At 40.9% G+C, this 24,074-nt stretch overlaps 1 protein-coding gene and 1 long non-coding RNA gene across 2 annotated transcripts in view; both read right to left on the bottom strand.

Moving 5' to 3' along the window:
* LOC119486214 (sodium- and chloride-dependent GABA transporter 2-like) overlaps positions 1 to 18,236 on the bottom strand; it is an 18,322-nt gene extending 86 nt beyond the window's left edge. Inside the window, exons 1-15 of the mRNA XM_037766137.1 lie at positions 17,991 to 18,236; positions 13,097 to 13,297; positions 11,806 to 11,940; positions 9,863 to 10,003; positions 8,456 to 8,537; positions 6,238 to 6,370; positions 5,673 to 5,807; positions 4,555 to 4,658; positions 4,321 to 4,445; positions 3,918 to 4,030; positions 3,565 to 3,702; positions 3,236 to 3,338; positions 2,762 to 2,862; positions 2,301 to 2,471; positions 1 to 1,078 (exon numbers count right to left, since the gene is read on the bottom strand). The exon at positions 1 to 1,078 is cut by the window's left edge and continues 86 nt beyond it. Coding sequence (XP_037622065.1) covers positions 914 to 1,078; positions 2,301 to 2,471; positions 2,762 to 2,862; positions 3,236 to 3,338; positions 3,565 to 3,702; positions 3,918 to 4,030; positions 4,321 to 4,445; positions 4,555 to 4,658; positions 5,673 to 5,807; positions 6,238 to 6,370; positions 8,456 to 8,537; positions 9,863 to 10,003; positions 11,806 to 11,940; positions 13,097 to 13,297; positions 17,991 to 17,997 — 1,854 coding nt within the window. The 5' untranslated portion in view covers positions 17,998 to 18,236 and the 3' untranslated portion in view covers positions 1 to 913. The remainder of the gene's footprint in view (positions 1,079 to 2,300; positions 2,472 to 2,761; positions 2,863 to 3,235; positions 3,339 to 3,564; positions 3,703 to 3,917; positions 4,031 to 4,320; positions 4,446 to 4,554; positions 4,659 to 5,672; positions 5,808 to 6,237; positions 6,371 to 8,455; positions 8,538 to 9,862; positions 10,004 to 11,805; positions 11,941 to 13,096; positions 13,298 to 17,990) is intronic.
* Positions 18,237 to 22,445: 4,209 nt separating this feature from the next.
* LOC119486215 lies at positions 22,446 to 23,271 on the bottom strand. The gene is made up of 3 exons (XR_005206486.1): positions 23,144 to 23,271; positions 22,844 to 22,927; positions 22,446 to 22,561 (listed from the first exon to the last, which is right to left on the bottom strand). It is a non-coding gene; the product is annotated as an uncharacterized LOC119486215 (long non-coding RNA).
* Between the last annotated feature and the right edge of the window lie 803 nt (positions 23,272 to 24,074).

Here is a 24,074-nt window from a genome sequence, read left to right as displayed (position 1 = left end):
AGAGATGACAATAGAGATTCCTTCAACCAGCCTGCCCTCTTCATATTATTATCTAAATGGCACAATAGGCACTTTACATTTTAATTCCATACAATTCAGTGCATTAGAGATAAGACAAAACACACTAAATTAAAAATGATGTCAATAATCAGAAGATTGAAAAAAACAAATCACGTCACATAAAGTATTCATGTAACTCTGCAATGTTCAGCAAAAGAAATAAAAACATATTACATAAATGAAGATTATAAAATTAATCTGAAACAACAACAACAACAGCAAAGCTTAAATTAGTTGAGTTCTGGTCAGTTCAGCTAAAATATACATTTAAAATCCAATTCTTGCATCCTCATGCATTGGTTATTAGACAATTTTACATCCTGAGATCATAACTCTCTACTATAGAGTAAAAACAGAGCTGTCAGCGTCGTTGGATCGAAGAACAGAAGTGCATTTAAACACACTTTTATTCATGTGACACCTCTTGTGCTCCGTCTGCAGCAGATAGCTGGTAGAATCAATAAAGTAACTGGAAAGTCATGTCAAACTAACTGAACATTAGAGATGTCCATAACAGAAAAAAAAATGCTTCCTCAGAAAGCAGACACGATCAAATGTAAATTCTTAGCCACTGTGTTACAACAACAATGGACACATTTTCAAGTGTATACATGTGACTCTGCCACTGGCAAATGAGATGGTAACCAACTGTAACTCTTTCAGTAGGAATGCTGATGCTGAAGGCAGTGTACAAAAGGGAAAGCAGCAGACCAGCAGTTACAGGTCAGGTGACTCTTAAAGTCTGCGCTGGTGAGGTATTGCGGTAGAGAGTTGGAATAGACCAGACAGAAGTGTCAAAGCTGAGGAGTGACCTTTTGACCCCGACAAGCCTCTGATTCCAACCGTCAAGTCTCTAGCAATGCGACTCCTTTTCATCGACGGGGAAGTAGCCGTCCTTAGTGGGAGGTGATTTTTGATGGACGCTGTCTCCGTCTGCTGCGAAGATGGCCATCAGCCTCTCCTGTTCCTGCTTTGTCTTCGGTAACTCAGTGGAAGGAGTGGTCAAGAGAACCAGGCGCTGGGAACGAAAAAAGTATAAAATGGTGGAAAATTTGATACATGTTTGTACAGTAGTGTTTGAGAAAATTACTATTCATCTTCAAACCAAATATTTAATATATAGGAACTGACATCAATCATCTAATCAAGACTGTAATCACTAACATTATCTGAGAGATTATTCAAGATCAGTAATGCAATACATGGCAGCAGAAAAAGAGAAAAAAAACTTTGATTTTTTAAAATAATTTAACATAACTGCCACATTTTTAAAAATATATATAAAAAACAATATATAACTGTAACAATTTGTAAGTTCATACTTAATTGATTGATGGAATTTTTTAAACCTTTGGTGCAGTGCAACTTGCTCTAAAGACATATGCATAATCATGTGATCCATTGCTAATGCAAAAATATTGATGAGAGCAGCTTTAAAGGGACTGTTTGTAACTTTTTAAACATATAAATGCACCGAGTCGGGACACATGCGCGCTCGCATGTGGCTGAAGTCACTGTTCCTCTGCCTACTTGCCTTCACTACACAATGCACGCGTTCTCGCAGTCTCGCTCCACCTCTAGACGTGAACGCGCGCCTACTCCACACTGCAGAAGAGTTAGTTTAGCTCTGAGAATATCTAGTGAATGTACAGTGGATGTTTGTGCAGAAATAAATGCTGCAGCTCCTCCAGACCAACAGAGGTTTCCCGTGTCTTGTGAAGTGACGGGGCTCCGCAGCGAGAAACGATATCACCGGCACCCGGTCGGAGATGGTAACGTTTCTCTTCCTGCAGCTGGGCTGAAGCAGGAAGAGAAACGTTACCGTCTCCGACCGGGTGTCGGTGTCTCTCTCCGGCCGCAGTCGGGAGGCATAGGCAGGGAAACCCAACACTAGGATCAGCATTGATTCATGGAGAGACCTTCATCTGGTCAGCTAACATTACTGCCAAGCAGCTGAAATATAGAGTGATATTGTGGTTTTAGCTGACGTGTGTCGCCTCACTGGGTTGAGCGATGCTCGTTCATGTCTATGTAGAGCGAGCAAGCGCGAGCTCGACGCTGACTTTCGTGGACTTAACGGCCACATGTGTCGCTGTTAACAAGCATTTCTGAAAGTTACAAATAGTCCCTTTAACATAATTTATTTATTTTAAGTATCTGTAACTCCTCTGAAGTGACAAGGGAAGAGCCAGTTATTCATTTGCACCTAAAAAGGAGAGTTTTTTTTAGGTGAAACGTACCTCTCTCAGCGTTCCAGGGGTGTTGTACAGTTTCACCGCTACCCAGACAGGGATGCACAGCATGGAAGACAGGGCCAGGATCCAGCCTATCCCATCACCCCACCATGGGTATACGTATTCATTGTTGTACTTCAGAGGTGAGTACTTGATCAAGGCGAAAGCAAAGGTTCCCTGTGGAGAGATATACAGTATGTCATGGTTCTGTATGGATGCTTGTTGACTATGTAACAAACCTGATACTGAAATACTAGTAAATACTTTAAGTAAATAGCTGATAATAATCCTTAACCTTAACTTCAATCCCAGTCTTATTTTTTAAGATATATATAAAAGGCTTTCTTTGACAATTCTTGATAGTTTGCAAATTGAAATAGTATTTTCACTGTTGGCCAGCAGAGGCTGCTCTTGATTCAGGAGAGTAGTGTGACAGCATGCATATTGAAAATGAATGTGAGACCCACAAGGCACGTTGCAGGGGTGAAGTAAAGCCAGCAGTATTTCATAACAGAGCTGGGGCGATAGCCAATCATGTCCTCTATGTTGTCATAGAAACGATCGGCACCTGCAATCACGGAGAGATGAGGGAAACGCAGAGGAGACTGACATCAATATCAAACAATCATCTCTGTTTGAACAGCAGAAATGTAAAAAGAAACACATTAATAATATTCATGATTGACAGAAAGGACTGCTTAGCAACCATAAGATCTGCTTTAATACAGAAGGCTTCTTTATTGTGATATTATTGAATGATCTTATTATTGACTTTATTCACTCAATAAACCAAATGACTGAAATAAAACACTCTTTTTTTGGCTCGAATGTGTTAATTCTTAGTGAATGGCTGAATGTAGAAGGTGGACTGGGATGAATAGTGTGAATAAAGCCTTTGTCTTTTAAATACTTATTATTATGCATTCCCAAAACACACTCACCATAAATCCAAGCAATGCAAACTGTTTCAAAAACAGCCACGAAGAGCAGGCACATCCCACTGGCTGCGTAGTAGTCAAAGAGCTGGAAGACATACATGCCGCCCTGTGGAGAAAGACATGAGTTTACTAGTAAAAGAGAACCTAAAACCGAAAACATAGTCATTGATTTTATATTCCATTTCTGATAATAGATCCCCCGAAATGCCACACCTTAAATTCCTAAAAGTTTTCTGAACGGCAATTCTGAAATCTTTTTGCCCTCCTTTTGACAAGATTACTCTGTACTCTATTCTGTAAAAACATAATGAAGTCAGGTCACTGAGACCAACCTCTGTCAGCATGATGAGCCCCAGGAGGAAGGACACCACAGCCACACCCAGGATGAAGAGCTCCCTGCGGTTTTTACGCCTGAAGGTGGAGGGATACATGTCCACCATGGCTGTCACCAGGCTCTCCACACACACAAACTGATCAAGAAAGAAACAAGAAGTATGAGATATTTGTATACATGAGTGTATGTATGTTTGTGCATGTGAGTGCAGGTATGCTGCTGATGTATACAAAGCAACCAAAAATTAAGCCGATCTGTGCACATTCGCTTGAAACTGAAATTTCTCTTTCTCTGTTATCTCTGCTGTGTGCGTGTGTGTTTGTGTGTGTGTGGTGCATATGTTGGTCTCACTTGACTGTCCAGTCCCAGAAAGGCAATCATTATGAAGAAGCAGCAGGCCCACAGAGGGGAGAAAGGCATCATGGACACGGCACGAGGATAGGCAATGAAGGCCAAACCTGGACCTGAGTTAGACAGAATTTAAGTGTCATTTTCTCATTAAAATTATCATTATTGGTCATTCTCGCTCAAATGAATTCTATGAAAGTATATCATCAATATCATTAAAACCACAGAGGCCATTAAAGGCTGAAGGAAATCCATCAATTACAGTGGGAGCTTTGCATACAGCTTTTCTGACTCATATAGTTTAAGTAAATCGGTAGAAATAGGAGAACATTTCTCGAGTAGTCCCCCTCAGGATAATATACCGGTACCTAACAATGTTTTTATAAACAGTAAAAGAAAAACCAACCAGATTCAGCCACTTCTGAGATGGGCACATTCTGCTCGTAGGACATAAAGCCCAGGATGGAGAAGATGGCAAAACCTGCAATAAAACTGGTACCACTGTTCAGGAAGCAGAGGGACAGGCAATCCCTGGAAACAACACAGAGAGGGACATATAACGATTAGGACCTGTTTCAATAGGATGAGAAGGTACCCAACATTGTCTGGACTAGTAGTGCATCATCATGTCAGTCCTTACCTGTAGCAGTTGTTGTTGTATTTGTTGTAGCTTCCCAGGGCAGTAAGGCAACCCAGGCAGATGGCATAGGAGAAGAAGATTTGAGTTCCAGCATCCATCCATACCTGGAGGACAGAATAGGAACAAGATAATAAAACAGAGAAAATACATTTAAAATAATAATTCGAACACAGGAATAAACAAAAATTTTATTTTAGTTTTTTGTTAGTCAACTTTCCCTCCAATGAATCCCCATCTTAGCGTGGTGGAGGGGTTTGTGTGGGTTGTCGGGGCCATAGCTCCTGGTAGGAGAAGTGGCCAAGACCAAGAGTGATCCACAGACCCTATATGAATCGGCTAGAAAGATGTAGTTGCACCTTGCTCAGAAAAGGGGAACCGGGGCCCCCTTCTGGAGCCTGACCTGGGAGGGGAGCTCACTGGTGAGCGTCTGGTGGCTAGGCCCTGGCACATTGGGCCAAAAAATCTACATGGGAGCCACGGCCCTATGGACTCGGAGTAGAGCCTGTGTCGAAAGGGGCCAGCTGAGGTGGTTCGGGCATCTGATCAGGAGGCCTCCTGGACGCCTCGCTTTTCCGGATACATCCAACTAGTAAGAGACCCCGGGATCGACCCAGAACATGCCGTAGAGGTTATATATCTCTCCTGGCCTGGGAACTCGTCGTAGTGCACCAGGAAGAGCTGGAAAATGCTGATGGGGAGAGGGACGTCTAAAATACTCTGGATAAGCTGAATAAAATGGATGGATGGATGGATGGATGGAACTTGTCACCGCATGGAAGCACAGCAATGTACTGCTGTACACAATATAGCGTCCACTTGATTTTTCTTTTAGGTGGCCAAAATACGTTTTGCTGCCGGCCCCATCCAAAGCAGTACATTGCTTTGCTCTCGTGTCAGAACTCCTGTCCATTTCTCCAAACTGGGGGCGTGCCGACGACCATCTACGCTAGGTAATACACTGACTATGGATAAGAACCTTACAACACTACTTCAAAACACCCAAACTATCCTTTTGAAACGCTGCTAGACATGAGAGATTTATCTGCATGTGTACAATTTTGTGTTTCTGTGAATGTTCAACATAAATGTATGTCCTGAAAACAAGTGCATTTGTATACCTGTGGGTCAGAGAGCCGTCCCAGGTCGGGGTAGAGGTAGAAGTGGATTCCTATGGAGGCTCCTGGCAAGGTGACCCCTCTGATCAGCAGGACCACCAGCATTAGATAAGGGAAGGTGGCTGTGAAGTAAACCACCTGCAGGGGAAATAGCAGCACTCGTTAATCAGTCATGTTTGTCTACAAGACTTATAACAATGAGAAATCCTTCCTTCTCTAATAGTGTGTTTAGGCGAAGATGTGAAATACTGTAATGTGTTAAATCGGTGACAAAGTTTTAAAAGGTTCTGCACACATATTTGTGTTTGCTGTTCTAGATTTTCACTGATTGCGCTAGCTGCCCAATGTGTGCAATGTGTATTCCTCCTGCTACTGTAAACAATGCAACACTTCCTGCATGTTTGAGGAAAGACCAAACCACACAGCACACGTATATCAATGAAAATTACAGCAAAAAAAAAGTGTAAAAAGCAGTTTCAAATAAGGAATGCTGCAGAATAACCTACTATTTACTAATACTCTCTTATTAGGGAATCATTGTCTGTCATGAATGGAGGAGAGGTTTCACCTTGCCAGTAGACTTGACTCCCTTCCAGATGCAGAAGTAGCAGACGACCCACGCAACGGCCAGACAGATAACAAGGTCCCCATTCAGAGAGCCAATGTGATCAATACCTGAGGAAATTCTCAGCACTCTTCGCCTGAGGACACACGCACACACACACACACACAAATAAAACAAACATTAGAAATAATCTTATCTAGTCTTAAAATTAAATCATATCAGTGTATTTATATTCACAACTGTTCTGGTATAGCAAAAAAGTAAAGGGTCTAGAAGCAATTCAAAAGGCCTTGTATAGCAAAACTACAAAACTTTCGGAACCATGTAGTAAAAGTTGTATCTAGTCAAACAGTCATAAACAATCACACATTTTTAGGCAAGAGGGAAGACCCCCAAAAGTGCTTTAGTTTGAGAAACCCATATCGGAGGTAGAACAAAGCACAACAATGTTTTTCATCTTCTCTTTGGTCTTGTATAAAAAATATTTTGCTGACAGATATTGTGACACACCCCATAAATAAAAGAAGTGCAAAATAAAGCCAGTTTGTGTGAAATAGTACAGAATGGGTCAAATATTTCCCTTGAGCCATGTCCCTTGAGTGCATGTAGACAGTAGATAGATGGATAATTTATTATCTTCCTTTCGAGGGAATGTGTTTCCACACATAAGAACAATTAAAGAACATTAATCACGAAAGAGAGCCACAAAGAACACAATAAAGTCACAAGAACATTGAGTCCATTGAGTGTTATTGCTGCAGTTTGTTGAGAGCAGTGATGGCAGCTTTTTTACAGATCAGAGAACAGAGATACTGTACATTGATTTCATCGCACTTGATGATAAGACGGAAATGTGACTGTGCAAGGTGTATGGTACAGCTGCATAGTGCAGCTGTACCATACACCTTGCACAGTCACATTCTCGTCTTATCGAGTACGATGAAATCAGTGTACTTGTTTTGCTTGCATACTATGCAAGCATAGTTGCATCATCTACTCCAAATTCCAAGCCCTCATTAACACTGTCATCGCACACAAAGCACACGACCCCAGCCACCCTCTGAACCCACCCCTCCTCACTCTACTCCCATCCGGCCGCAGACACAGATCTCTGATCTGACAAAAGAGAACGGGAGTCCGTGCAGCAGCCTTGATGAGCTGATGAGGCAGTTTGGCATCCACAACCGATGCATCATCGGCTCAACTCCCCCTAATTGAAGATGCTTTCAAGCAACATGGTCTGAGAGCACTGTATCAACTCAATTCAATGTATTTATACTGCGTCAAATCATAACAGAAGTTATCTCGAGACACTTTTCATACAGAGCAGGTCTACACCGTACTCTATCAGACAGCAATGTGGCGTCACAGCCGTCTTCCAAAGGCACTTGTTATATATTCATACTTAAGAGTTTAAGTGCAAATTATTACTTTAGTATCAACAACATTTATTTACTCCTTAAATTAAAATTGATACAAAACTTTCAATAAGTGGTGTGTTAATAATTTCTCCCTGATTGAAGTGTATTTTTAAGTCTCTCGATGGACTGCAGACATGCCATTTACACCCATTTCATGCTTGGAACAAGTCGTACATTTCTTAATGTAGACCACTGACCATACCTGCGACAGTTACACATCATATATTGCTGGATTCAGCACAGCCATAGCATCCAAGCAAACCCTGATTGGTGATACTGAGACAATCCCAGCCAAAGCTGCCTAAAAGTAAATGAATGCATTCATCATAGAACTTCATTTTTTATATTTCCGCTGATTTTACTCATGTGTTTGGAGTGCTGCATTTCCTCAATGCATCAATATATTCACATCATCTTCCTCACACATGTAGATGAACCCCCTGTCCTCTATCACACCAAATCAAGGATCAATCAGAGCTGAAATTATGAAATTACATGAGTTTAGGTGTACAATCTCCCATTTGGCTTGGCTTTATTTTGCACTTCTTTTATTTAAGGGATGTGTCACAATATCTGTCAATTTAACCACTTTTGCTGTAAATATTTCATAATAGGAGACCTAAGATAATATGATAATATATCCCTCTAGCCTATTTTAGAAAAGGATGGAATGTGAAAAAATCCAAATTTTCTCTTTTTTTTTTTTTTTTTAACAGGATGGAATAGAAGATGAATATTTGGTGAACTTGTTGGCACCAATGAGGCCATTTGAGGACACGGCCAAACAAAAAGGCACTTACTCCCAGAACTCAATGACAGGAGAGGTTGTGTTCTCATGGTGATTGATGGAGCTATTCCCCCTCTGAAATGCCATACAGGAATCTTGAATGAAAGAAAGGACAGAAAGACATTCAATCCTGTGAAGAAATCCAAGCTTTCTCTGAGGTTTCCAAGTAACACACAGGCAAGTGAAACAATGCCACCACTGAGGCGGAGGAGTGAAACGGTGCACCCCCTTAAGATAAAATTAAACTATACATTGAAGAGGAAAACACCAGAAAAATATATATTTTTAATTGTTTTAAAATAAACAACACTAAAAGTCCATAGCCATGCTAGCGGTTCAATGCTAACATGCTGATGTTTAGCACGTATAATGTTTACCATCTTAGTTTGGGTTGTTAACATGCCGACATATGCTAATTAGCATTACACAAATTACAGCTGAAGTTGATGGGAATGTCGTTTTTTAAGGTATTTGGTCATAAATCAAAGTATTGGACAAATTTAAATATGATCGCAATATAGAGGAAAAGTCTGGCAATCACCAAAGTTATTGCAATTCATCCTGAGGGGGAAATAAATGTCACAGCAATTCATCCAATAGTTGTTGAGATATTTCACTAAGAATCCATAACGTCAACTTCACGAACGCGCAAAAGGAAAAGACAATAATGACCAAAGTCAACAGGATTCATCCTCTGTGGACTGTGAATGTCTGTTTAAAACCTCATGGCAATATCTAACCAACTATTCCATCAAATAGTTGTTGAGATATTTTAGTCTGGCCCAATGTGTTGGACCGACAGACCGCCATTGCCATCCATGTGTGACTAAAAATGTTTATTCAGACATAAGCATGCCAAGACAGCCCGGTCGCACGAAAAGGTGTATGGATGTCACACCAAAAGTGTGCGCTGTAGTCTGTACTGACTGCATTGTAAATGCATCTGTGTAAATATGCTACACTCAGAGCTAATGACAGAGAATAAAAAGTGAGAAAGACTGCTTATGGCGGGTGAGAGGAGAGGATTCAACCAAGAGACCGATGTTCGAGACCTGTGTTTTGTTTTGTAAGTTACATTTGTGACGTGTTTTTTAGTGCCGTTCGTGAAGTGTTTTCCGTACTTGTGCTTAGATTACGTACTTATTTTAAGGGCAACCATGATGTTTTTCCTAAACCTAGCCAAGTGGTTTTGTTGCCCAAACCTAAGCGAGTACCGCACCTTCATACAATATTCACACCTCGGCGAGGCAAAACGTGACACTGACACACTATCCTCTGGTGGACAGGCGAGTCTATTACACGCTTTGGCGTTGTATTGGGTTAGCCAACATGAAGACCTGGCCCCACCTGATTAATGATTACACACATGTCTAACAGAAGCACATCTTTTGCTTTTGGCTTATAGGGTCCTGTGGCTCACCTGTGTTCCAGGTGTTGTTGCAGGAGGCCCAGGGCAGATCCCAGGTGAAGGAGTTGGACAGATAGAAGAGGGCCCAGGCCAACACGACGATGTAGTAGATGTTAAGCAGAGCAGCAATCACCTGGGTGGCATAACCCACTCCTGGAACAGAAAAACATGACTGAACAGTAAAATGCTGCCATTATTCAAACTTTTTTTTGGGGGGAAAAAAGGGGAAAGGGGTGAGTTGTGACCAAAGACATACTCTGCATGATGGCTTTGGCAAAGCCATGATAATAAGTATATGTATATCTATGATGTGTAAATGTGACATGAGGCTATATTTTTGCGGCCCATTTGCCAGGAAAAAATGTTGGCATTGTACGTTTCTGCAAACCAGGGATACGATGAACGTGGACGTTTTTGCATTTGGTCAGAGCAAGTGACGTAGTATAGTTATTGAAAATTACATGGTATGAAAGTTACGTGGTATAAATATGGCATGACAAGCGGGAAAGTGCACAAAGCGTGGTTGAGAGGGGTGGTGAATGGGTCTAACAAACACAGGACTTCAACCCAGGAGACCGCTGTTAGTGTCTCATGTGAAACCAAAAATAAAAGGTTGACTTTGCGCTTATGTAACGATGTTACCATTGTTACGTAATATTACATAAGAAAGTCTGCTAAGGCAGTTGTTGTTTATTTATGGTAGTTCCATTGTTATGTTATGTTGGTATGTTATTATTTTAACATAAACCATGATGTTTTTTCTTACCTTAACCAAATAGTTTTGTTGCCTAAACCTAACCAATCGTTTCAACTTCATATTGTGCGTGTCTCTGAAAGCGTGATACGAGGCTGATATGAAACGTATTTATGAAACATATTTTTTGGCTCCGAAACGTCAACATTAAACGTACCCTGTGGTTAGCAGAAACGTACAATGACAAAAAATTTTCTGGCAACTGGATTGATTTGTGATTTCCACAGAGGTACATTTTACTTCACTGTACTTCACATAGCTATACATCTTGTATTGAGGAAACCTCGTAAGCAGCTTGGACGCCATTAAACAGACACACCTGGACTCGCTGTAAGCACAGAATTACTTTGAATCAGTGACAAGAGCTCCCTGACGGTTTCATACACTATAGACAGAGGCATAATTTAGCCTTGGGAAAGAAAAGCACATATTTGCAGCTTGATTAAACCCATCCTGAGCTCACCGCTGCTGCCTTTTCAAATGAACGGCATCAGAGTAGGCTATAGTAAATTCGATGCAGGGTAAATTGCGACAGGCACAATTTTTTGGTTAAACTCTTGTTCCAACACATGATTGCATGCCTGACTCGACTCTCCGCCAGCTGTCATCCTGTGTGGGTTGTGATTACGGCTGATGAGGGACTTATTTGAAGGCAGAAAAATGGAACATTAGCGAGTGTTGGTTGCTTGCCAGCCATTAAAACTACATTCATCACCATCTCACATCTGTATGGCGTTCATACTGGTTGTTTGACACACGTAGATGCACACAGACACACACCAAGTCACACATATACCGTACAAATGCATGCAATGGACAGTGAAAATGATACAGGCACTGTGTACACACGTCTGAAATTCCTCTTTCATCCGACAGTATTTAGATGTTGTCACTGGTTCGTCTTCATAAATCTTTGTATGCATCCCATGTGGTGAACAAACAACTCATGCATACTGTGATCATTACATCATTACATATTTACATTCAAAATACCAAGAAGATGGATGGTTCCCAAACATATTGTTTTTTATAAAGCACAGGAATTATGTCATAAAAGTGTAAAAATAAACAGATATTGGGAGTGCATGGCACTAGAACTAAACTAAGCTGAAGTGTTTGATCCACTCTTGGTGCTGTAAAGTGTTTTTAACACCATTAAACATCCATTACATTATATTTCTTAAGATAATAGGTAGATTACCTTCAAACAACGGGCAGATTTTCCTCCAGCAGGTGATGCCTCCCTCACTGGTGAATTGACCCAGAGACGTCTCCAGGAAGAAGACGGGGATCCCACAAGCAAACAGGAAGATGAGATATGGGATGAAGAAGGCCCCTGTAAAAGCACACAGATTAAAGGAACAGTTCACACATCAATATGCTCCCAAGTAATGTAGAGTAGTAGAGGCTGGTGCAACTGTTTGAATTTAAAGCATTCTAGTGGTATAATCAAAGGTCAAGATACAAAGTTATGCAAATATTATGTTGGTAGAATAAAGGCTGTTTCTCACAAGTGCAATACAAAAAACATCAGCCCACTGCTCCTAAAAATGCTTAGGATGGGTTAAATGCAGGGGTCAAATATCATACAGTGTACCTGTATGTATATGGAGAATCTAATAAAGTTTAAGTTTTAAGTTGAGAAGGGGACGGCCATTGTTATTCTGAAACTCCAATAGTCCGAAAAATGTCCCATTGGATTGAAAAAAGCACAGTTCCCGCAGTCCTTTACCCCGAAAACAAACAACCATTGTTCCAACAATACACACTCTCCGTGCAACAAACAGAAGCACACAGCTTAATATTATGCAGAATGACAGTGATATTTTTTATGACATCAGTTGGAAGCAACTACGTCATTGGTCAAACATATATTTGGTGGTGTCAAGAAGGTAACCTGCAAATTGAGAAAACTTGCAAAAAGTTCTTGCGAGACTTGCTGCCCGACGACCTATCCTAACCTTAAACATTCGAGGTCAATGCCTATAACCTCAACCATCTCGCGAGACCCATAGTCTATACATTTATACATTTCCGTGCAAATTTTTTGGACGAAAATCCGTGCTTAGTGTGAAACAGATTTTAATCCTAAATCATCCGTCTAGTAGCCAAAAGAATAAAATGAGTTTACTTCCAGTGGGACATTAAAGATCCAAGATTTTATTGATGTCAGTTTTATTCTTTGATGAGCTTTCCAACTGATAAGCAGAATGTGTTTGTCTCTTTTCCTATTTTCAGTGAACCATGACCCTCATTGATCCACGGATCTCCTCGGAATAGATTACATATTAACCCGTGTATTATCTCCTCCTAAACTAATTCAGAATCATGTCCTCTCAGAAGCTTCATTTTGCTGCCACGCAATTGCAAATACATGTAAATGCAAAGATAGAATTTCTAGAAGCCTTGTGTTTCTGTGGTGGAATAATTTAAGAATAAATGCAAAAGCTTTTGTGTTGAACAGAGCAAAGATAAGTAATTCCAGCACTCACCTCCTCCATTCTTATAGCAAAGGTAGGGGAAACGCCAGACATTCCCCAGGCCAATGATTTCTCCGGCCACTGACAGAACAAACTCGATCTTGTTGCCCCACTGACCCCTTTCTGTCATCTTCTCCTCTGTACTGGGCACAATGTCCAGGGGCCTGCTGTGCCCGTTGGAGGGCTCCACTTTGGTCGAGCTCTCCATCTCCCCTGAGCGACCAAAGGGGTAAGAGTAGAAGAGAAAAAAAACACAAATTACAAAGAAGAAACAGGGTAAAAGACAATATTTCATATATCCTGAGAGGCATGTCTGATTGCTTTGTTTTCCAATGGTAATTCCTTCGACCAAGATTTAAAGAGACAATACCATGATACATGCTCTACAGCTCAGTTTTAAAATAGTACATTTTGAAAAGTCTCTTTTTTTTTTATCAGAATAGCAAAGAAACACATGACATCACTGGTGATCATGTCATCGGGAGAGCTATATCGCAAAATGACACCAACAAGAAGATGCAGTTTATGATACGACTCTCAGAACCGAACATATTCCTCCAGTACTTAAAGGTGCATATAAGTGTGTAGGATTTGGTGGCATCTAGCAGTGAGGTAACAGATTGCAACCGACTGAAACTTCTCCTGTGTGCCGAGCGCGTTGGAGAGCTACAGTGGCCGACGCGAAAAGTTGAAAACATGAATGGCTTTTGGTTTGTCCGCTCTGGGCTACTATAGAAAAATGGCGGCTGGCTCCGTGAAGAGGACCTGCTCCGTACATAGATATAAACGGCTCATTAACATCTCGTATTTTCAGGAGATTATACACTAAAGAAAACATACTTATTAATATTATATTCCACTTCTGCCAATAGGTTCCCCTAAATGTTACACACTGTTCCTTTAAATCTCCTTATTGGCTCCCAGTGCAAAACAGAACCAACTTCAAATTTCAGTCCTTAAAGCTTCAGTAGGCAGTATATATATTTGGCATCATTAGGCAAAAACTCCATAATAGCCTTTCAGCATATTGTAATTCAAGTGTTCTGAGAGAAAACTAGACTTCTGCTCCTCCTCATGGCTCTGTTTTCAGGATTTAGAAAATCTAGCCCGTGACGGGAGACTTTGACCAATCACAGGTCATTTCATTTAGAGAGAGCGTTCCTATTGGCTGTGCTCCGGTCATGTGACCGGAACTTGGCGTTCCTTCACCAGATTTCACAATGGCAGCGGCGTCACAAACTTTCTCATTTTTCAGCTAAACCGTGCACTACAAGATGATTCTGACAACATCCGAGGAGAGAAATAGGCATTAACGTAACAGAATATTGATTCATATTTGATCAGTGCTGTCTAGTTTGACCGTTTGGTCGGAGTTCGCGAGTGATTTACAGCCGGCTCTCATAGACGGCAGATGGACAGCAGACCTCAGATCAGCTCTTACTGCTTGTTTTCCTCCGGTCTGTGAAATCTTGCAGATGCCGTAAGGAGCACCTGAGGTAACCGGAGGACACCGGAGGACACCGGAGGACACAGAGGAACATGATTTATTTCAGGTCACCTGTTTCATGTACTACTGTCACGATATAGTGACGTTTTAAAAACATAACTTTTTTAATCATATTTGCTCCAATCTGCCTACTTCAGCTTTAAGGGACTTTACAGTTTGCTTTAATTGGACTTATTGTAATGGAGAGATATTTGAAGATTGAGTGTACTTAAGGAAGAAGGAAGAAGAAGAAGAAGGAGATTCAGGACCTTGGCTAGTTCCCAAGGAGAATTCCCATAGTGTATGCAATGTGCATGTGTTTACATGAGCTATAATGTATGTCACTACTCTTCCTGTGTTGGATGAGGTCAGTAATTGCTTGATGTTGCGTGACCACGTCAGCCAAGTTAGTCAGGCTCTCGGCCAGGGACTGTTTAGAGGCCGGTGCTGCTGAAAGAGTTCCTCTCTGTGGAGGAAACAGACAACTCACTGACTGTGTTCACTCCTGTCAGGCTGCATTATCAACAGGCCTCTCACCAATCCTTCTGTTACCCTTTTCCCTCTCTGTCAAGCACATACACCAAACCTGCTTCCCTTCCTTTACCTTTCAACACCTTACTTGTTGTGTGACCTGGTCTCACTGAGTTCTGAAAACAACACAGTGGATGGACATCACATTTAGCCAGAAGCTTTGTGTGGAGCCTCCTTTAGGAATGTGCTCTTACTGGCAAAGGGCAGAGGTGGAGCACAACTGTGACTCTGTGTGTGCTGCAGTGTGCATGGGGTTGGAGGTTGGACCCCTGTTTTATGAGCCAAAATCTCCAACCCCAGTGCCAAATTGTGGCCTGAGGTAAAAATAGAGCCCCTTGTTTTCAGAAGGTACTTGGTGGGAATGAAGGCTCGGTGCAACAAAAGCCAAAGGAGCCCCACCGCTCCGTGCTGGCAAATGAGAATCCCGACTGGCCTCGCAGCCAGATCACAGTTTACCTCACTTTTTCACAGTTTCTTTGTGGACGCTGGGAAACTCAACACACGAGCCAAATACCTCACTTTGAACACAGTCCTTTTTAATAGGTGAGATTAAACATTAGCATTATTTATAGCAGCATAGTCTGACTGAAATAGATTTCATACATACATGCTTACAGAACGTCAAAGAGGCACACTGTGAGAAAATACATGCCAAGATTGAGAATGACCTCATCGAGGCACAGTGGAGCTTTATCCCAGGAAACAGCGCCAACTTCACCCCTCTCTGAAAAGCTGACTGACTTAGCGAGTGACTGACAGACTGACCTATTGAATGATTGAAAGAATGTGTGGCTTACTTACGGGCCATTGTGTGCTCTGTTTTGTCCTTAAAACAGTACTCTACCGATTTAGCATCAAACCTCTATAACATCGCTGGACGCACAGTTTTAAGAAAGTAAATCTTGGCAAGGAAAAACTGGCATGACCATTTTCGAAGGGGTCCCTTGACCTCTGACCTCCAGATATGTGAATGAAAATGGGTTCTATGGGTACCCAAGAGTCTCCCCTTTACAGACATGCCAACTTTATGATAATCACATGCAGTTTCTTGAATGTAGTATAAGTGTTATTTTCTCCTATTCTAAAATGGTGTATTTGAATATTTCTGCATACTGGGGTCCCTAAACAGTCTTGGAATGACATAAATTGGGTCTCACTGTAAAGCTGGGACTCTTGTGGATCCAGTGAGTCCAACTGTATTCATGTGTGATGATGTTAGTCCCCATAGTAGCCATTTCATATGTAGTAAGACCGTTTTTTAAAACTTGCCCTCACTGTATAAAATGACCTGTGGTGACCTCTAGGATAATCACAGCCTTAGGAAACTTTACAGCCACAAACTGGAGACCTAGAGCATTCAGAGGATGGATGGCTTTCCTAGCTAGATTGACAATAAGTGGGTTTCTGAGCAGTTTCCAGAACAGAAGTGCCCGCCATCCAATTGCCGAAAAATGCGATTCTTGCAGAAATCTCCAAAAGTCAAACGTTTTTGATACCTAGTTTTTTTCTATGGTGTTCCTCAAGGTCTTGGTGTCTTAATGTGGTATTTTGGAGGGATTATTAATTATTTTTAACAATTCTCGAGTGGTAAAAAATGGTTCAATTTAGCACCAAATCAGTGTAACAAATTATATCAATGCAAAAATTGCTGCAACAACTTATGAGACATAATAGAGCATGAGGATGGACATCATATACTTCTATCATAATGTTCTTAGTGCTGAGCTGCATCTGAAATTAATCTTCAGGTTCCCAGCTTTCAGATAATGTACACCACTTCTATGTGACATCTACTGTTGACCTGCTATCTTCACCCAAAGACCCCCTGTACCCCCCTAAAAAAGACAAAAACGTGTCTATTGTGGGTCTCAGAGGGTTAAACTCTAATGTAAATACGGGACATTTGGGACATTGTTATAGAGTCTAAATTAAAGAGATACTACAGGTAAGAATGGTCAAGATCAAAGCAGCAGAGATATCCTGATTTCTAGTTTGGGTCAAGCTCCAAAAACACTGGATCCTACATTTCCCATAATGCAACTCAATAACATAGACCCTCTACCTGACGCTCCTACAGTTGAATAACTGACGACTAATGCATAACTGGATTAGTTACATAAGGTAGGTAGAGTTCAATGCTCTCACATGTCTACCTGTACACCATAAAGATTTAAAGTTGCAGAATGTGATGTTGAATACTAATCAGTTAATTCATAATAATAATACGTCTACATGGAAGTTAGAAATGATAAATGTGGATGGTGCAAAACAAACAAAAAAATTATGACTTATTAGTTTGATTTATGTACCTTTGTTCAATAATCTGCTTTAATTTCCTATCAATAATGTTGTGAAGTGTCACATGTCTCAAATGGTGACGTATAAACAGATCTTTTGCAAAACAATATCCACGTTTCACATGACAAAGCTCAACAGAAGCCATTTTCCCTCATAGATAATTTATCTCTGAGATAAAAACAATGCAAAATGAGGTTGCTCATGAAGTTATTTATGACTGATGATGAATTACATTCCATACAAGCAACTCTCGACTTAAATCAACAGCACATTTAGTCCCATTATTTTGATCTCCTTTCTGATTATGCAGCATGATCTCAGCGTGGAATGAACTGTGCTGCATGAAAATGTTGCCCAACTAAAACTAACAACTTAAAAGATGTAAAAGCCAGAATGGTTTTAATACTGTAGGGCTTTCATTAGCTAGTCAACAACAGCCTTCACTGAGCTTTACAGACAATAAATAATGAAATAGAAATGTAAGATGTCTCAGAATATTTCCATTAAATTTCACAAATTGCAATAATTTCACTTATTATCCATCTCTGACTGGGAAAAAAAAAAACACGATCAACAATCAAAGGCACTCACCTTTCATAATGATGCACTATGACAGCCTCAAGAAGAAAGTGGGCCACCAAATAGGGGCCTGCTGGCGTTTTAGGTTTCACTATATAACATTCATGGAGGGGCGGAGATCTGAGAAACTGAAAACTTAAATGAAGCCCGCAGCGAGATTTTCCCTCTGAGTTGCCCCACTCTGAAGACCACCCCCCCCTCCTTTATCCAAATCCATTCAGACACCCCACACACAAACACACACACACACACTCACTCCCCACAGCACACTAGAGGTCTGTGCTGTCTCAGTGTGGTGGGCTGATTGCGTAACCTTTTGACACACACATTCTCCCATGGCCTTTCTGTCCAGAGAGCAACCAGGGAGTGTTGGGGGGGGAGAGGCTGGTCACACTTGTATTTACTTGCGGCCCTTCGGATTACACATCAAACTAGCACGCACGCATGCATGTGCAACAATCTCGTATTTCTGAGGTTGGTTTTGAAAAAAAGATTTAAAGATACAGATCATCCACAAATCCTGTGAATTTAAAATAATTTGTGCACAAGAGCCTCCCAATATTTCAGTGGTTCTTTTTCTGACTGAGTGTAATTAAAACATCACTCTTGCTCCGGCTCCAAACACATCCTTAATTCAGCCCCCCGGAAAAGAGTCTTTATTCCCCCCACGGACCTCGTTGCCCATTCAGAACATTTTCCCACCGCAGGGGTCCAGAGTGGCCCGGTTCAAGGCATTTGTTAGAAGGTCACAATCCAGAGGGTCTTTATGGAGGTGGGGACGGACGGGCGGGGGGGAGTAATGTGCTTCTTCTTTTCCTTTTCCTGTCTCAAATCTTTCTGGGTGAGGTCTTTTTTTGTAAACCCCCCACCGCAAGTCAAATTATAATTCAAGACACAGACGCATTAGCTTTCTATAAAAATGAAACCGTATGCCTGACTTTAGTTTAGAAGTTTAATATATGAACAACCAATCTGTTTAATCAGTTCAAAAATAACTATAAAACATAAGTCAGCAAAGTCTTCAAACCTTTCACTTGAGCCCCATGTTCTCATGGTTTGCTACATATGTTATATGATGTTACATACATGATGTTGCAGCCCAGTCGCACAGCAGTTTGTGAAATAGTCACAGAATTGTGATGTATTGATTCGTGTACATGAATTTAATTTTTTTTTTTCGTGATGGTCAGCACAAAATCATTTCATATGTAATCCATGTAATTATGAACCGGGAAGTATCAAGTCACAAAAAAAAAAAAAGAGACTTTTGCACAGGAGACCGGTGTTCGTGTCCCGTGTGAAACAATAAGTCAAAGTTGATTTATTTGGCACTTAACTTCCGTACTTAAGTTACTGCACATCCAGAGTTATTTTAACCCAAACCATGATCTTTTTGTAAAGCTAACTAAGTAGTTTTTGTCACGTAACTTCTGTACTTAAAGATAGGGTCGACGATGTTGGAAAGCTAGCAGAATTTGAAAATAGCATCGCCTCAGGAGATCCGTCTAAACCCACCCTCTCCCCTCGGGGCTCCTTCCGAGGCTGGTGCACGCCAAGGGTAGAGTACGAGCAGGGAGGCAGGGAGGCATCTGATTGGTTGTTTCCAAGCGTGCCGCGACGGTGATTGGTAGACGTTTTTACAGGATTACAGCAGCTACAGATGACGACTTTTTTCCGGTCCTTTTTCAGAGCTCATCAGTAATGGATCGCTGTCGGGGTGTAAAGACCATTTCAACCAATATAACGAATAGTGAATACTGAATAACATCGTCAACCCTGCCTTTAAGTTACACCACTTCTGGTGTTATTTTAACCCAAACCACGATCTTTTCCTTAACCTAACTAAATAGTTTGTTGCCTAAGTCTAAACAAGTAAATCTATTCCTCAACCTAACAAAGTAGTTTTATTTTGAAAAGACTGGAATGGAAATTCACTCATGTGTCACGTGTTGTTGAAAGTTGAGCTGAGCGTCATGAAAAAAAAAAGGGGAATTTGTGTAGACGAATCAAATAGATTAAATTTCGTAACTATTTCACAAACTGCCTTGAGATTGTGTTGGATGTTGCAACACATCAACTACCAATAAGTCTAAGTCCATTTGATGACATGACCTCATGGTTGCTTATCAAAAAGAATCATATTACAAAGTGATGGTGACATCCTCGTCCCGAACAATCAAATGTTCAGCTTGGTGGATACATTCGTAACCTCACAAGTGCTACAGCTTCATTTATCACATTTATGAAATCATTTTTCACTTCAAATTTACGTATGTTGTCTTTATCTTAAAGACTCATTCAGTTTCAGCTATTGTTATTCAGTGGTCCTGGCAGTTACAACAAATCTTCTGCAACAATTCCTTTCTTCATCCAGAACAATTATCATGGTTGCAAATGTCCATGGGGCACAAGACAAAGACAAAACAACAGAAGGGGGCTCATTAATGAACTGTATTTCTTCATTCTGTCTGCAGCTTCCTGCTGTTCTCTGACTGCGTGGCCACAGGTCACTGCTCTCTGAAGGGTCTGTCCTGTCCCTTCAAATCAAACTCAAATGTGCTGGTTAATTAAATGTGTGAAACCATTTGCTTTAAGGTCTACTAGCATGAGAAGTTACACATTTTGTCATCAGCAGTGCACACATTGCTCACAGGGCTTGTTAATGATTAATATTAGATCAGATTGCATAAATTAAATTGGCTTACTTGAGGTCAGTAGTAGAAAACTGTATCAGATACTTTAATTGGACTGCGACTCTGCTCTTTCCTCCACTTTTAGATTTCTGTGAAATCAAATGAGCGACTCTGCACATACAAATATTTACTCAAACCTTTTTCAAGAGGGGGATTTGTCAAGTAAGTTTCTTACATCACTGCTCATCAGAGACATAGAAGGTGGATGCTTTAAACAGATCTTTACAGACAATTAAGCCACTAATAACAAAATACCAACATTTGTAAAAGGCTGCTGATTGCTTTCATTTTGTAGTGGAAAACTTTTGTCTTTGACAGACAGCCAAGGTGAAAACTGGTCATGACGGATAAAGTAGGTAAGAGGTGTGTACACAACGATTACACAGTGTGGTCAAACTCCTGTACCCTCTCTGACCAAACAAGGCTGAGAGAGCACAGAGTTAACTAAGGTCTGACGGGCAGTTTTCGTCTGTTCTGTCTCCTCCATGTTGTGTTTTTAAAGGTGAATACGATGAGAGATTTCACGTTACGGTTTTCATTATGCACAAGAATAACCAAATGGAAGGTTCAGCTGAAATTGCTTTACTTTTTTCAATGAAATTATATTCTGACATGTGTAATCATCCAAAAATGTTACTGACGGACTATTACAAGGCTGACAAACACTTCAAACGATTGAAATCAATATCCAGTGTTGGCATGTGTGAAATGAAGACATGAAAATGGTGAATAATTATTTCAAACAACCAAATTGATATATTTATTTTGATTTTTTTCTCATACCTCTTTCCATACATAAGTATCATATACTTTATGCCATCTTTTACGGCAGTTTGTCCAAGAAAACCCAACATGTCAGTGAGAGAATTTCTTTTTGTCATTGTCAGATTCCTAATTCTTTAGGATCATCTTAATTGTCAAACCTACAGTAGATCAGTCTGATGTTATAAAGTGTTATACTGTAGATTTTTAATAGAATAAATAGAACCCACCCCCCTGGTATGAAGGGGGTTAGACCCCGAAGTCAGGGACCGGCCCAGGCTCACTTAAGGTGGGTTGACCTTTAAGGTGGACCAGATATTCTCAGTTTAGTGACATGCAGCTCCTCTGAGTTTTGGTGGAGCGGCTGCTGAGTCAAGCGTGACACCTAGTGGTGAAATTCAGTATACCAGTCCAGTCTGGTCTGGTGTTTGGCTTAACATCAATCACCCAACCCTAGTGCCACAATGCAAATATTTACTCATTGCATGGAATTATTCAGAAACTGCAGCAAGGAAATTAAAATATTATGCCCAACAGTCAGCCCAGTACATTTCTTCTCTCGGGGGCAGTATATATTTTTCATGCATTCATACATATTATATTTGGCTTGGTCCTTGCATTTAATTGACTGTCTTATTATTGGACTGTGTGCTGAATCCATCCACCATTGGCATCCGGCATAAACCACAATATTCATAGCTTTTCTCATATACTTATCACAATCACAATCACAGCTTAAAAAAATCTTCCATTTCAATAAAAAACAGCCCAAATCATAACCTTGAGCCAGAAACTCATGTAAAACTGTAAAACCATTAACTTAAAAAGTAGCTTTACAGCAGCCCACTGCTACTAAGGATGGGTTAAATGCAGAAGTCATATTTCATGTATGTACCTGTATGTATATGACAAAGCTAATAAAGGTTAGGTTTAAAACTATTACATGCACAATAGAAAACACATCATAAGCATACAAAGCTTCATATCTGCATCAAATCACCAAAGATAAAATGTTACATAAATAGGCTATCACAACCCACAAAGAGTGCAGTTAGACAACCAAATACACAAATTCCCATGTCAATGTCAATGATGATGTCATCAATGTCAGTAGGTCCTCCGTCATCCCTAACAATCAAATCAAATATTTTTCAAATTAAATGAGTCAACATTATGAGTGAGTGGACACAACAGAGTTTAGTGAATTTTGTATCTGTGTTTTTTGACTACAAAGTGACAGTGATGAGTATTTGGTTATATTGTTTTCACAATATTTTCAAGCCCAACGCTATTTGTCCCAGCTTGACTTAATCAAAAGTGGCCCAACTGGGCGGAAACCAGCCCAATCTGGCAACACTGATAGCAGCAGGTGGTGTTAAAAGATTTAATGATAAAAAAAAATAAACTTACGGGGTGCAGTCCAATACCAGGAACAATAAAATGCTGGGAAACAGGCAGGACGTCTTCACACAAGGAGAGACAACGAACCGACAACTGAAACGGGGAAAAGAACAAACAGACTTAATCAGCATATTGTTACGCCCCGACCTAGGGCAGTGTGGGGGCAATACAAAGACAATGATTGCCAAACCTCAGATCCAGGAGGATCAATGTGGATTCTGTCCTGGTTGTGAAACAGTGGAGCAGCACTTTAACCTTGTGGGGCTGTTGGAGTGGTCATGGGAGTTTGTGGATTTGGAGAAGACTTACGACCGTGTCCCCCGGGGAGTCCTGTGGGGGTTACTGCGGGAATATGGAGTACTAGGGTCGTTGCTTCGGGCCAATCCGGTCCTTGTATAACCAAAGTGAGAGCTGTGTCATACTCGGCACAAAGTCAAACACGTTTCCAGTGGGCGTTGGCCTCCGCCAGGACTTTCCCTTGTCAGCGTTTCGTTTGTGATCTTTATGGACAGGATCTAAAGGCAAAGCCGGGGGGAGGAGAGTGTTAAGTTTGGGGACCTCAGAATGTGTCTCTGCTCTTTGCAGATGATGTGGTTCTGTTGGCTGCATCAGACTGTGATCTTCAGCACGCACTGGGGTGGTTTGCAGCAAAGTGTGAAGTGGTTGGGATGAGAGTCAGCACGTCTTAGTCCGAGGCCATGGTTCTGTGCTGGAAAATGGTGGATTGCACCCTGCGGATTGTCAGTCACTGCCCCAAACGAGGGAGTTCAAGTATCTTGTTCATGAGTGAGGGTTAAATGGAGTAACAAACACGAGGCTTTCATCCAGTAGACCGCCGTTCGTGTCCTGTGCGATAACTTTCACTTTCACGTTACAATCAGTTGTTCGTTTGTGTCCCATATTCACAACGGTCGGCTGCATTTTCACTTTACAAACCTCGTAGTTTTAAGCCCAACCAAGTCATTTTTTCCCCTTAACCTAACTAAGTGATTTTGTCGTCTAAACCGAGTATGGTGACACGTTGGGATGAGAGCGTGTTGTATATTCAGCATGTAAACATGTTCTAGTAGAAGCCCAAAATACAAGTATGAACCTGAAAATGAGCATGACCATGTCCGACAACTGAAACAGGGAGAACCAACAGGCTAAATGCACAAGGAAATAATTAACTAATGAAACACAGGTGTGGTTAAAAAAAAAAAAAAAAAAGGCGGGAAAAAGACAAAGACAGGAAGTAAAA

This window comes from Sebastes umbrosus, chromosome 4 (assembly GCF_015220745.1).
Source record: "Sebastes umbrosus isolate fSebUmb1 chromosome 4, fSebUmb1.pri, whole genome shotgun sequence".
Taxonomy (NCBI): Eukaryota; Metazoa; Chordata; class Actinopteri; order Perciformes; family Sebastidae; genus Sebastes; species Sebastes umbrosus.
The sequence above is the reverse complement of the archived record's forward strand: the minus strand, read 5'-3'. Positions and strand labels throughout refer to the sequence as shown.